Here is a 14,758-nt window from a genome sequence, read left to right as displayed (position 1 = left end):
CTCCATTAGGTGACGCCCGTCCCTTCCACCCACCCTCGTCACGTCTCGCGTTTGATGATCGATCCATTCCGCGGTGACGTGACGAGGCTTAATCCAACAATGATTATATTGTTTGAAAAAAAGCCTTAAAAAAAGAGGAAATTTGAATATGATGCGGAGCTATAGGGAAAGGGTAGGCTATGCTAGTAGCTACTAACCTAGACAAGACAAGTTTCTCCTTCGAGTGAGTAGTTATATTCTCTTTCTGTAAATCAATTGGCTTTTGTTGGTTTATGCAAAAGTGCAAAATCTAAGTCAGACTTATTGTCTTCGCACAGTCCCAGTGTGTAGTTAGTGTCAATCTCATTAATATGATTGCCTCTACCCTTTCTCCAAATATGGAAAAAGCATGGCTTTGATGAAGAAACCATCCCCCTTTTGGAAAAAGCTTTGCCCCCCAAAACTAGATAAAATGGGACTGCTTCAAGGAAGATGATCAACCCAAGTTGCCCCAACAGTGGCCTCACTCACTCCACCCCCCTTTTTGTTTGTTTTTCATGGCTACAAAAAACCTAGTATCACCAGACTTCCCACTGTTGCTGCTTTTAATGTCTGCTTTGACTTCTCTCCCTTTCTCTCTCCCTCTTCTTTGCCTGCTGGTCTCATCATTAACACATTGTATTAATGGAATCTTTAACATTGTTTACTTGTTAAACTACAAGGTATTACTGAGTAAATTGTTATTATGCTTGTGTAAAATACAAGTTACCTTCAACTTCATGTAAATCACTGAGCACAAGAATGTCATAAGGTACAATTTGGGGTTTGCACTAAAACTGGGAGACAAGATCTAATGTATGATCACATATCTAACAGCAGTGGTCCTAATCCTAAATCGTGAGTTTAGGGGTCATAAAAATAATTTTTAAAGCTAGGGATTTTTTATATGACCCAAGGTACAATGGGGTGCTTCACCAACTCAAATCACACTTGTTCTCTACAATCATCCAATTGAAATTTAAAATGGGATTTTTTACCTCATAATTATCTCTAGCAATCTGTTAAATTCATTTTAGTTGGAGAAAATAAACTAAATTTGCTAATTTAAGTCGAGAAAGTTTAAAGCAGAATTTGCATCATCAGACCATGAATTAGGAAATTTATTCATATATAAACGACCAGTAGAGAAAGGCAGCTTGCCCTTTTGTCAAAAAGATAAATACTCTCAAACTGCATTAACCTCTTTAAGCCAAGTGACTTAGTTTGTAACTTCTAAATCTAAAAATCAATCCAGATGATTAAAACTAAAAAAAATGAAAAAAATGACCATTATCTGTTAAATTATAGTAGGGGCTATCCTGACACCTATATCCTAAAGATACAACATTTAAATAGAAAGAATGGCATCAAGCAGCACCAGTTAGAGGCTGGAGTAATAAGTTGTGTTGTGATCGATAGAGAAATGTTCCCCTCCTGCTGTTGATCCCAATTAAGAACGATCAATTGTATGCTCTAAAATGCCATCCGACCAGCGAGCCTGCTCTCAGATATCCTTCTGTCAATGGCTGCAGCAATTGAACTCATCTGAAACAAACATCCAATAAAGTTGGTATTAGGCCAGCCAAAAGGAGCCAATCTTGCAATTATCAGTCAATATATTAGAGAACTTTGCTCGTAGTCAACATACACAAACTTCGCAAAAGGAGCTGCCCTGGCCCACTGAATTCACGTTCGATCTAAAATATAGTGTATGAAGATTGAAGACATGTAAGGGAAAAAATATGTTGGGTAATGGTTGTTCCACCCAAACCCAACACTTAGTTATCAGGCAACCATAGGTGGAAGTCAAAAATTGAAATTTATTTCCAAATAGTAAATACATACACGCTTGTGTTCTTAGCCTTGCAGGGAGCTAGTGGGGAGATCCTCGAAAGATTGCAGCATGCTAACAGAATTACTAAGTATTAGCAAAGAAATTGAAAGTACCTACTTGACTTGAACCTTCGTTGACCACAAAACCGGCAGGATTGCTTGCCAAGCGGGACAGTGGCCAAGAACGACAAAAACAGTCCATCACATGAATGGGGTTGGAAAGCAGTAATATACATAGCCATATTGCGAAGATGTTTTATGCGTCTTTATTTGGATATATAATTAAAGCCATATAGAAATACCCTTTATCTATGCGAAAAAAGAGTAAATATGTGCACTGGGAAACCACAGGCAGCATAAGTCCAGCCACCAGGATATTTGACTAACACAATCCTATATACAGAATGAAGATATAATTTTATAGGTTGATGACTTACCTGGCTATTCTCGTCATGCACCTGATACTTCAATAAGGACAATCTTCTTTCCTCCTGAAAAGTTTAGAAGAAATGCAAAAACTACTCATAAACAGGGGTATTTACAAGGAAATATCATTTATAGAAATTTCACATTAGAGATAAATAACTATACCATAGACATAGCCTCGTCATCCCAAACTAAGTAGACCTCATTAGTTGCGGGTTGTGTAGCTGGGGCTTTATTTGCGATCACTGGAGGTGGCCCAATAGACGGACCTCCAGTATTTGGACCAGATGCATAGGAATGTGAATTCGCAAGAGGTATGGCTGAAGAAGATAATAACCATGAGAATCCAGATAAACTACTTTAACTATACACAAAATGGATAAGAAACAAGAAAGCTACATAAACAGTTTACAAAACAGATGAGGAGTTTTCATGTCATTCCATAAATAAATACTTACAAGGAGATAAAATTTTCCAGCCTAGTACAATGTATGTAATCATATAGCAACAAAAATTTTCCAAATATGATTTAAAGAGGAAAACATATTATCAAATTATAACTAGTAATACAGACTGGGAAAAAATAGTGAGTAGAACTAACCTGGGGTTCCTGGAATTCCGTAATGATTGGTTGCCAAAGTGCCACCAAAGAGAGGTTCTGCACTCTTTATGTCTGAGGAAGAACTTAAAGGCAGGCTCATTGAAGGTATAGGAGCAGAAAATGGGGAACTCTGGGGAGGTATATTACTGTTAGGAACGACAGGAAATAGAGGTTGAGAAACAGGAACAGGAGGTGCTGTTGCAGGCATCCCCGGAGGAGTGATTGGTAATATTGGTTGAAGCCCAGGGGTTGCTGCAGATGGAACAGGAGTCTGAATATTGTGCACAGGAAACAAAGGCTGTTGAGGCAATCCCACTTGCCCAGGGAGTGGAACCGAAACAGTTGGATGCTGAGGATACCAAGGCTGTGGACGAGGTGGAATTTGCCAACTACCAGGTGGCCCAGGTATTCTGGGATTGTAACTGAAAGGACAAAAAAAGTTAATCAGGCAAGATACATCTTGCTCCAATATGGAGTGACAACATGAACTCTAGAGTGTGTATACTTTATAAAAACTACTAGTTTTATTAGTACTTAAACTAGATTGTTGCTGAAGTTACATAGTAATATACGAATCTAATATTATGGCTATCATTCCGTGTACCTCACTTATTGAAGGGGAAGTGGGATATGGGATGCCACAGCGGAAATTAAAAAAGCCCTAGGTACTTAAGATATCAATTCAAAAAGAGTAGGAAAACTCGAGAATGTGAAAGTAAACCCTAAATTAGCAGTCCTCCACTCAACAGAATCCAAGGTTTCAGATCTCACATCAATCAAGTAGGGTATATCATTATTTGGAAAAAGGAATGAAGGAGGTCCAGGCAACCCTTTTCTATTTTTGAGTAAATTATAAAGCTATATGTCCTATTATTAGCAAGAATTAATCAAGTAAACAGACAGGAACTTACTTCGGAGGTAAAGGCTGTGGAGGATATCCAACCCCTAGTGATCGAGGTATCACACCACCGCCTATTTGGGAGATTGGTAGATCAATTTTAGCTGCTTTTGAAGGGTTCTCATCATCTGTTAAGTAAAAGAACATATCAAAATGTTAGCATTCAATAAGCCACAGCCACAGCCACAGAGTGACAGAACATTCAGAATCACCATTCAAATAGCAGACAGGTTTTTAAAACAATTGAATATAATGGAAAGATACATTTCGCAATGAGTTTTCAACTTCAACCTTGAAAGCATTAGAGATGTGCAATTAGGTTCAGGTCATTATGTTCTGCTATTAAATTTCAGTTTTCCTATGAGTGTGATTTCTAAACCGGACCAAAATTGTCATCTCACTAGCATAAAGCATACCCTAAGACACAAATCTCCCAGAAGAGAAAGTTGGTTTGCTTCTATTTGATTAAAGACTGACAATAATAGCTCTGGCATTTTGGGTTTTCCATACCTAAACTAAACAAACTATACTATGGATGTCTGACTCCATCCCTAAGGTGAAGTCAACATGAAACAAAGCTGGGAACGGGCATTCAGACCAAAGACATATCATCTTGATTTCAAAAGTACTATTCGAATTGTTTGGCATAAGCTCAGAAATCTTCATGGGATAAAGAAAGATAATACTATTAAATTAAAATCTCAGATGGCATTAGAGCTGCAAGGCAAAGAAGATGCTACGGGGAGAAGCAGAATAGCAGACAATACCTTCCTCTCCATAATGTGAAGCCAGGACATCAGCTGGAATTCCTTGCATTCCATATATCTCAATCTCCGTTGATTCTCTTCCAGGTTTCGCATTAGGGACTCTGGAACAACAACACATTTTATCATAAATAAAAAAATCAACCACCAACGTAGTGTAATCCTTACAAGCAATCCAGAGCAATGGCCACACAATGAAAACATAAAACTACACATAGCTCATAAGCTGTTTCATAAAATCCTAAATATTCAAGATTATTTATAAGGGTGATTCTTGGATAGTTATAAAAAATTGAATATTCCAGAATCAAAACAGTCCGGATGATAAACATAAGCTACAAAATTAAACAATTTAAGGAAGAAGAGAGAGGGACGGACTTGGTGACTTGTTCCTTGTGAACCTGGAGCACATGGATGGCCATTCCGCCGGCGGTGGAGAGCTTCTTGTGGCAGACATGGCACTTGAAGTGCTTGGCTTTCTGGTGCTGCACCAATATCTTCTCGTCTTCAAACTCCCTGTCGCAGTAGTAGCACCACACCTTATCCACCGCCCCTCTCTTCTTCTTCTTCCCCATTCCGTCAAATTAAGCAGCGAGAGAAGATCTGATCTTTCAACTATCAAACCAGTTCAATCTATTTCACAGTCAATCAATTAGGTGTGTTTTAGGGTTAGGGTTTTCGAAATTGAATGTGGTGAACGCCCAGAATCTCAATTCAACCTGACCTCGTTTCGTCTATGAGCACAGCGCCTTTATTTTTTCTGCAGCGACTATATTGTAAATTATTTATTAATATTAATTTTATTAACCTAACCCTCTCCTTTCCTTTTGATTATGTTATCAAATTCGATATTGTTTTTAGTAATACTACTATTTCGTGAGTAATCAGATTTTATAAATAAATAGCCAAACACTCTCCTTTCTTTATGAGAGGAAATATTATGTTATTCAAATTCTATATTGTTTTTATTTATAGTAATTATTTTCTTTTTGGTCAGATTTTAGTATTTAACAAATAAATAGATATACTTACACTCTAAATATTTGCTCGTGGCAAAATATTAATTAAACATTTATTATTAAAATTATGAGGTAATTGTGTTAATGATCTATCTGTACATAGTTGAATTGTATTCTATATTAAGTTGTCACATTATAATTGAATCATTTGCAAATATCAACACATTTAATCTTTTATTTTATTTTGTCAAGTAAATTAATTTTCTCCTAATTATTTATTTAATTCTCATTTTGAAAAGGAAAGGGGAAAAACAAAATATTCGATTTTCAAAATAAAATATGAACGTAAACAATTCTAACCAAAATTCTAACTGCAAAGTACACACCACAGCTTTCTCGACTTCATAGGCAAGGACATATTAGAGAGCTTTAACGCCGACGGTTTCACAGCCCCGAACGAGGACGAAAATTCGGATGTTTTCTACGGAAGAGATGAGAGCGCGTGAGAAACATTCGAGGCTATTCTGTCATGTATAGGTTCCTGCACACAAGCAAAAAAAAAAGACTGGGTTTTACTACTCTTAGCAGTAGGAAGGTGATGCAAATGGCTCCATATACTATCTACCTTAGTCGAGGGCAGTTCGAATTTCGATTTCGTGATCGTCTCATACAAGAAGATATACCTACAAGGAAATGAGTAAAACTCGGGTTAAGAGGGAGAGGGAATGCGGCAAGTTCTTCATTTCCAACTACACAAAACTCACATACCGCCAAGACAATTCAGAGATGAGCTCCTCGGGTGCTTCGGGTAAAACCTAAGAAGCACTCTTTACGTATTAGATTCAACTCAGCGAAGATACAGTAGCATCGTATTAATGTGATTTACCTCGTCCTCGTAAGGATTGCAATTGTCTTTGAACCACAACCTCAGAAATTCCTACAAAATATAGGAACTTGGATTTTAGTGCGTAGATGGATTATTCATCAGCGAAAGGGAAATTCGAAAACTTGAGAGCAAATATAACACGGGCAAACAATGGAGTGAGCAGAGTGTAAACATGAACAAACGATTACAAACCTTGTCGATATTTTCAGGTTCAAGACCCTTATGAAAGCGGTCTTCATAAGAATCGGCTATCCAATACCTGCTCGAGTCCGGTGTATGCACCTAAACAGTTGGAAATATAAAACATTATTTTTAAAAATGCCATCTTGAATCGACCTAGTTGAGCTTTGTGTCAATGTATCTCTACTGAACCTCATCTATCAAGAGCACTGCGCCATCAGATCCTTTACCAAATTCGTATTTAGTATCCACCAGAATCAGGCCGTGCTCCCGTGCAATGCGCTGCAATGATGAATCAGTACGAGTAAATGTCAAAACACACGTGTAAACTGTCGAAGAGGTACGATTTGAGTTCACAAGTACAAAGAGAAGATGAATAAAGGATGCTCGAGTACCTGACCATACTCAAACAGACTTAGTGCTGCTTTACTGGCTTCAATATAGTCGGATTCAGACATCAATCCGCTCCGAATAATCTGCAGGCTAGTTGATCTAAATTACATACCAATCGAACTAGTAAAAAAATCAGACCATCTTTTGCCTAATAGGCTACTAGGTCTATCTGAAATTCCACAATCAATACCAGAAAAATGCTTTTGAACAAAAATCAAATAATTAAAAGACACAAACAAATGAACTGAACCCTCTACCATTTGTAGTTAGATGTATCAAAATAAGAGGGGGAATAATTAAATGGGTGAAAAATATCAGAGAAGTCAAGAATCCAAAACCTCTTCGGGTGTTATGGGAACATCATGATCTGCTGCTTTAGTAGTCGGTGTGAGTATATTTGCTGCCAACTTTTGGTTTTTCACCATCCCTGTTGCAGACAGGAGCATACCTATGAGTAAATAAGATACTCGAACGAGTCGGACTCTCACACAATTACAGACCTCTCACCATCAGGAAGCGCATTCCCACAATAGTTTCGGACACCCTTTTGGTAGACAGTCCAAAGTGATGTATCAGTACTTCCGGTTACATAACCTCTGACTGCGACAGCATCAATGTTCGTTACAAAAGCCAACAACAGCTAATCACGGCAATTCGCTAAGAATCCTTCGAAGCAACAGCCAGTGGATGATAGAACAAGAGAGGCTTACCAACAAATTCAACAGGGAAAACAGAACATTTCTTTGCAATTGTTACATTCCTGTCCGGAGACGACACAACTGCATTCGGGATAATGTGCTGAGTTTGGTTAAACCACCACAGACTAGTTTCATTCAGTACCTAAAGAAGCAAGATTGCACCATCACCATCAACATCGACATCAAAACACAATTTCATCCAAGTTCGCTGCTGATGAATCAACTCAAACACGAAACGCGGGCATAAATACCTGCCCCTTGAAGGGAATTGAAGCAAGAACCCTGTCAAAAGCACTCTGCCTATCAGTTGTGACAAGGACAAGGTAGTCTCCTCCATCATATATATCCCTCACCTTCAAAAAAAACAAAAAATAAACAAATCAACAGTCTATCCTTCCTCCAAAGCATTCAGCTACTTAACTAATATACTTCATCAAATAATCAAGCATCCACAAAAACTCAATGTATCATATATGTAAAGATTCAACATTTGGAGAGCTACAAACATAGAAACTAAACCTAACCTAATTAGACAAATCCCTAATAGTAAATTTTCCCCACACCCATTCCAATACTAGCCAATTTCCACAGCTAGAGATTTCATAAAATAAAATTGAAGAACAAGAATAGCCACTTACTCACTCAATCCGCTCAAAAACCAAAAAATATACAGAAAAAACTCATCTCTAGACAATAAAAACAAAAGGTTAGAATGAGAAGAGAAGCAAAAAATGCACCTTGCCTCTGGTCTTGGAATGGAGACCGGGAACAGCAGAATCAAGATGAGTTTCAGATAGACAATTGGAAAGAGAGCTCTTGATAGCATCCATCAATTCGTTCTTTCGTTCACTGCTGTCCAACAATAGCGATTTCGGGGGCCCGCCGGAAACTGAAGAAGGCAACGATGACGCAGAAATTCTCATTGTACAAAACTTTCTACTATTAAACTTGCTAGAGGTGAATGTTTTAAGAAAGCCTGAGGAAACGGATGAAGAGTTTGCTCTGAGAGAGAGCTTTCCGGCGAGAGTTGTCGGAGAATTTATGCAGTTAGATTGAGCCATTGTTTTTTCACTCTCGATGAATTTTTGCGCGCTTTTGAAAATAAATTTATTTTCCCCTTTCCTTCTTTTCTTTTCACTTTTAGCGGCGACTATAGTAATGGGCTTGGATTGATAAAAACCCAATGTTCGATCTTACCCCTTTCAAATTGGGATTTTATGTAATTTACATTTATACTATTGAAAATGTGAGATATAAGATCTAGTCTGGTTTTTAAAAGTCACGGTGGGTATACCTTCTTCGACATTTGAACGCGCATATACCATAAAAAATAGAGTAAAATTTATAAGTTTGTCCCATTTTTTTCATATCGGTCCGTGCCACAAAATTTGCCTCATTTCATTTTTTACCATTTTTTTAGTGGACCTCATATTCCACTAACTCATTCATACTAACATTTTATTATAAAACTAATATATAAAAGTATGACCCACTTTTCACTAACTTTTTTCAACTCACTTTTCATTACATTTTTTAAAATCCGTGACGGGTCAAAAAGAAACAATATTTGAAGGATAGGGGCTCTAACCATCGCAATGATTATATGAAACTATTACCATCGCAATAATTATAACACTATTTAGAGGACAACCGTACAATTACCATCAAATCATTAGAATTATTAGAATAAAATTGACACTATTTGGAGCTTATATATTACTACAACCATAGTCATTATAACAATTAACACTATATAACCCCAAACTATTTGGAATTTTAGCTTTGATAAAACTATTAATTTAAAATTAAATTGTTGAGTTGTTAAAATCTGTGTAATATTGACTCTCTCGTTTTATCAGTAATATTGACCTATATAAACATTCAATGAATACTTTATTTATTCTTAAAATATATTTTTATTTTAATATGTTCATGAAAAATAGTCTATATATCAATATACTTTGAAATATAGTATTTATTTTAATTAATTTAATTTATATAATATTTTATTCTTTTAATTAATTTAATTTATATATTATTTTATTTTTAGTTAGTGGATATTAGATATATTGATACACTTATATTTATACTTGGCGGATATTTCTATTTATATATGTAGATATATAAATATATTTCCATGGTAAGTGGATATTTCTATTTATAGTTGATGGATGAAAAATTAAATTTTTTTTCTAGAATTATGTATAATCATCTAATACTCCTATAGAAATGTTAGATATCTTTTAAAGATGATTACGCACAATAGTTAATTCTAATTCTTATATTTATTCATCAAAGAATATTCTTCGTAATCGTAGGCATACATTAATTTAACAAGACAACCATTTATCCATGTTACAATTTAGTTAGTCGAATCCAATTTTGCGGGAGAAACTTTTGGTATTATTGATGACACATGCGGTGAAATCGCTGAAATTTAATAATTTAACTAGGCCATTTTTTAATTTTATTTATTTTCATTTTATGAAGTTAACTATCGTTAACCATTTCATTTCCACTGGCAATTAATCACATCTGAAAGATTCTAATAATACATGAATAATTTTACTTATTTACACAAGACTCTCAAGAAATGCGAGGAGCGCCATTCCGGCAGCCCAAACATCGTCGTCCAACACATGCTCCGCCGGAGAATGACTAACCCCGCCGCGGCAACGCACAAACAACATTGCAACCTACCAAACAATCACCAAATCGTCAAACGACAAAACAAGCAATCAAACATATATTCAAAAAGTATAACTATATAACTAAGAAATCATCACACCTTAGTTAGATGAGACATGGCCATAGCATCATGCCCTGCTCCGCTCATCAACACGGGCAAGTTGTCTGGCTCGTCGCCACCCAATGGCCTGACAGCAGCATAGGCTGCGGACTTGAGCATCGAGCTCAGCTCAGCGTCGCACGCCACTGCATCAGCATCGTGCTGAAATGATGGAACCCCCGAATGAGCTACAGAATTGCTTCTAGAATACAAGAACGATTCAGAGGCAAAGAAATCACACCTTTCGTTCAATGAGACACAGAAGCGAACGCTTGTCACATATTTGGTGAATTCTACTCGAAAACTCGTATATGACTGCTTCTCTTCCTAGATCATCCATCGCGCGTATGTCAACTGTGAAGGTCACCTGTCTTGAATGAATAAAAACTGATTTAAGCTCACATCTATAGCAGTAGCAGTAGAAACAGAGTTTCAGGTCCTTGACGACTTGCCTGGCCGGGAATCACGTTGCTTGCACTTGGCCAGGTTGAAATTTCACCTACAGTACAAACGAGAGACCCTGCTAGTGATTGTGCTGTTGATGCTGCACACTGACTATCGTATGATAGATAACTCTCGGGTTCATTACAGAGACTCTCGAGCAATACAATCAGCCCAGCAGCTCCAGACATAGGATCTCGTCTCATTTTCATAGGGACCGTGCCAGCATGCCCTTGTGTACCTTTCACTGTCACCTGCAAATCATCAACAGTTTCCTTCAATTCTCTGGGATGAAAGGATTTCATTTTATCTTAACTACATAGATAAAGAAGGATATAGAGTAAGAATAACTATGTCAATCTATCAGAGGAACGTGTTTCTATAATAGCTACGTTACCTTCAACCGTGTCTGTCCTGCAATGCCTTTCACCAAACCCAGAGGAAGGCCGACGTTCTCAAGAACAGGTCCTTGTTCAATATGAACCTACAAAGCAGAAGATGTATCATGTTAATGTATAGCTCTACCAATGATAAACTCTCGAAAACCGCTTGATTTGATTGTATACCTCAACATAACCGTAGACAGATTCTGGGTCGTATTTGAGTTGCAAGAGATTATCCTCAGAGATATCAATGGCGTTCCTTCTCAAAGCGCCTTGCACTGTCACACCACTGAAAGTGTCATATATGGTCAGACAACTGTGAGATTCTACGAAACTAACTTCTTCAGCTAGTGATACCAACCTTTTATCGTGCACATGCAGCGTTGAAACGGGTAATACACCAGCAATGACTGCACTTCCTAAGAAGGTAGACTGAAACCTAACTCCTTCCTCGTCACTAAACGCAATAACCTGAAAACGTAATGATTAAAAACAATGAACACTCAGGACACAATCCTCACACTGTAAAACAACAGCTCTCTATGTATACTAGTAACAGTCTTGATGCTCAGAAGTTCCAATCCAATATAAATCTTGTTACCTCCACCGGGCGTTTTAGGCTTCCAAGCATTCCTCTGATTTTCAACACTTTCAATGCAGACAATGCAGTAATGATTCCCAGGGCTCCATCGAACATTCCAGCATCAATAACCGTATCCTACATGAGATAAAGCAATCTACTCCACTCAATATTTTTCAAAGATTGAAAATAACTCTTACATTCATCAAATTATATTTTATCAAAGAGTGTCAAGTGAATGGTCGCTTTACCAAATGAGAGCCGATTAACAGAGCTTTCTCTCTTGGATTTAGCCCTTCATGGCGACCATGCACATTCCCCATTTGGTCCACCCACCTAGATAAAAGAAATACAAAGGTCAAGAGACATCACGAAAACAGAACAAGAAGGTTTCTGACTGCTTACGTCTGCAATCCCGCATCCTCCATCCATCTCCTGATAAGGTTTCCTGCTCTTACAGAAGCTGCAGACTGGAAAGTCCTCTCAAGAAAATCTTTCGAGTCACTCACCTACAAGGCCAAAATTGATAAGCTACTCCGTTAATATATTCCATATTCAAATACACACTCTTATAGACTGAAAGAGACCCAAATCCTGCAACTAACTCAGGAGACAATTCGCTGAGCAGAGATAAACGAAAAGAATAACATATTATATCACGATTTAACTTTTTTCGTCCATGAACATTCATTTTCAACTGCTCATATAAGAGAGCTCAAATTTGTACCTTTCCAAGCTCAAAGAGTCTTGCCACTGCCTCATCCTTTAGTATTTCCGAATGCAAAAGGTTCTTCTCTTCTGCAAATTCAACATATAAAATACATGATGATCCAATATGTCTCAAATAACTGCAACTTCACTACAATAGCAACACTCTAAAGTCAGATTATTAAGTGCAACTGAATTGCATCCATAATTAATTTGATTGTTAAAGAACTGAAATTCAAGTTCACCATATTGAAACAATTTAAATTAATAATAGTAGTACTACTTATCTGAAAATGACCTCAGCCTTAAATAATAACACGAAATTATCTATTGTTCCGAATAAAACAGGAGGAGGGACAAAAATTAATTCTACATATCTACAATATATTATTCATAACAACTGAGATTTCTTGACTTCATCAAGCTCAAGAACAAGCATGATAAATAGAACGGCAGTGAAAAGAATTAAATATATATTTCTACCTAGTCAAAATTCTCCAGAAAAGGTAATAAAATTATTATACCAAAGTGAAACAGTCGAGCTCTTGTATAAATATATTACTCCAGCTATCCAACTCCAAAATCTCAAATGCTCCGATTCACCAAACATTTAATTAAAAATCTAAACAAATCAACAAGCTACCAATTCACACAGTCCAATTAAATCACCATAACTCGTACTAGTTTCTGCGGTAAGTTGTTGATTGTAAATCAGAAGAGAGAAGAAGCAAAAATGATTACCAGAAAATCCGTTTGTGCAGGCAGTTAGTAAAAGCAGGAAGAGAGAGGAAATAGAAACGGAGAGATGCGGAATCGGCGCCATTGAAATAGACGCAGAAGCAGAAAGTTGAATCTCGGAAATGGATTGAATCTAAATATAAAGGTGGTAGAATTGTGAGGTCATGGCGGCCATCGATTGTGGCTGCTTCGTCCCTGCCTCGTGACTGTGTGTCTCTGTTGGACCCACCGGCTGATACTCAGCCCCCCCATTTCTTTACTCTTAATTTATTAAAATAATATTTACCTAAAAATTCGCATTTAGTTTATTTATTTTCGTTTCAGGGCATCCACAAATAAGAATAGCCTCGCCATAGCTCAGCCATAGCCTAACGACAAACTACTTCTGTCACATCATCAGCACTAAAAATCCTCATGTCACATCATCAGGACAAGCAAATAACACAGCAATAACCTAGCCACATCACTCAAAATTATATAAAACAAATAATTGACAATCACACAAAATACGGAATTAAATTTACGACACGGGAAAATTCAATAATAATATTAAAATTTAAAAAAATACATTAATTAAAAAAACACACTTCATTAAAATTAAAATAACATTACAACATTCTTATTAATGAGTTTGTCCCACATCGAAAGTGAAACATAAAACATTCAAGGATGTCTATATAAAAGAGAAACAACCAAGAATAAGTTTGTCCCACATCGAAAGTGGAACATAAAACATTCAAGGATGTCTATATAAAAGAGAAACAGCCAAGAATAATTTTGTCTCACATCGAAAGTGGAACATAAAACATTCAAGGATGTCCCTATAAAAGAGAAACAACCAATAATGATTTTGTCACACATCGAAAGTGGAACATAAAACATTCAAGGATGTCTCTACAAAAGAGAAACGGGATGTCTCTATAAAAGAGAAACAATGAAGAATGAGTTTCACAAAAAAACATTAAATAAAAAAAATTAAAATTTTTGCTCGCCGATCGGGAGCCTGCAATAGCGGCCAGCCGATCGGTGAGCGCTCGGGAATCGGTGTGCTCTCGCTGATTTTCTCGCTGATTTGGCGCTCGCCGGCTGTAATAGTTCGGCGAGCGGACCGGCGAGTGCCAAAAATCGGCGAGCCGGTGCGCTCACCGCTATTGGAGATGCTCTAGTTGGTTATTGTATTTTTGTTTTGTTATTTGTTATTTTAGTCTTGCCAGCTTTGTAGGATTTGTATTTGAAAAATCATAAATGAATGTTAAAGAGTTAAATGAAGCGATAAAAATAAATAATTTTATTTGATTAAAAATAAAATAATATATCATGTGTAAGCAATATATAGTTTTTTTTATTATGAAATAATTACAAACAAGTTTAAATTTTACTATCCCTTCCGTCCCAAGATAAGATAAGTGAAGTATTTCTTTTGGGCACGAAATTTAAGGAATTAATATTTAAATAGTTAAAGTG

At 36.7% G+C, this 14,758-nt stretch overlaps 3 protein-coding genes across 5 annotated transcripts; all 3 read right to left on the bottom strand.

The window, feature by feature from the left end:
- Positions 1-1,181: 1,181 nt before the first annotated feature.
- Positions 1,182-5,296, bottom strand: LOC121772566 (protein SUPPRESSOR OF FRI 4-like). Of its 3 annotated transcripts, none has more exons than XR_006044358.1 (7): positions 4,919-5,296; positions 4,544-4,644; positions 3,790-3,904; positions 2,879-3,300; positions 2,443-2,597; positions 1,667-2,342; positions 1,182-1,563 (listed from the first exon to the last, which is right to left on the bottom strand). XR_006044358.1 is itself a non-coding variant. In XM_042169712.1 (7 exons), the coding sequence occupies exons 1-7, from the start codon at positions 5,113-5,115 to the stop codon at positions 1,492-1,494; spliced, it is 1,116 nt and encodes a 371-aa protein (XP_042025646.1). In that variant the 5' UTR covers positions 5,116-5,295; the 3' UTR covers positions 1,182-1,491. The 3 variants fall into 3 exon arrangements, 2 of the variants coding, with proteins under 2 accessions (XP_042025646.1, XP_042025645.1); XM_042169712.1 differs by having other exon boundaries at positions 2,289-2,342; positions 4,919-5,295; XM_042169711.1 differs by having other exon boundaries at positions 1,182-2,342.
- Positions 5,297-5,803: 507 nt separating this feature from the next.
- Positions 5,804-8,769, bottom strand: LOC121769769 (phosphoribosylaminoimidazole-succinocarboxamide synthase, chloroplastic-like). Its single transcript, XM_042166523.1, has 12 exons — positions 8,394-8,769; positions 7,908-8,009; positions 7,669-7,798; positions 7,466-7,558; positions 7,297-7,385; positions 6,961-7,041; positions 6,758-6,847; positions 6,578-6,667; positions 6,386-6,436; positions 6,268-6,314; positions 6,125-6,182; positions 5,804-6,040 (listed from the first exon to the last, which is right to left on the bottom strand). Exons 1-12 carry the CDS (start codon positions 8,715-8,717, stop codon positions 5,981-5,983), a joined length of 1,215 nt encoding a protein of 404 aa, XP_042022457.1. The 5' UTR covers positions 8,718-8,769; the 3' UTR covers positions 5,804-5,980.
- Positions 8,770-10,110: 1,341 nt separating this feature from the next.
- Positions 10,111-13,520, bottom strand: LOC121771044 (allantoate deiminase 2-like). Its single transcript, XM_042167840.1, has 12 exons — positions 13,298-13,520; positions 12,576-12,646; positions 12,254-12,357; positions 12,100-12,184; positions 11,870-11,986; positions 11,630-11,739; positions 11,452-11,557; positions 11,283-11,369; positions 10,897-11,139; positions 10,686-10,811; positions 10,445-10,606; positions 10,111-10,352 (listed from the first exon to the last, which is right to left on the bottom strand). The coding sequence occupies exons 1-12, from the start codon at positions 13,377-13,379 to the stop codon at positions 10,230-10,232; spliced, it is 1,416 nt and encodes a 471-aa protein (XP_042023774.1). The 5' UTR covers positions 13,380-13,520; the 3' UTR covers positions 10,111-10,229.
- Positions 13,521-14,758: the final 1,238 nt, after the last annotated feature.

The sequence above is a fragment of the Salvia splendens genome, chromosome 16, assembly GCF_004379255.2.
Source record: "Salvia splendens isolate huo1 chromosome 16, SspV2, whole genome shotgun sequence".
Classification (NCBI taxonomy): Eukaryota; Viridiplantae; Streptophyta; class Magnoliopsida; order Lamiales; family Lamiaceae; genus Salvia; species Salvia splendens.
This window is presented reverse-complemented; position numbering and strand designations above follow the sequence as displayed.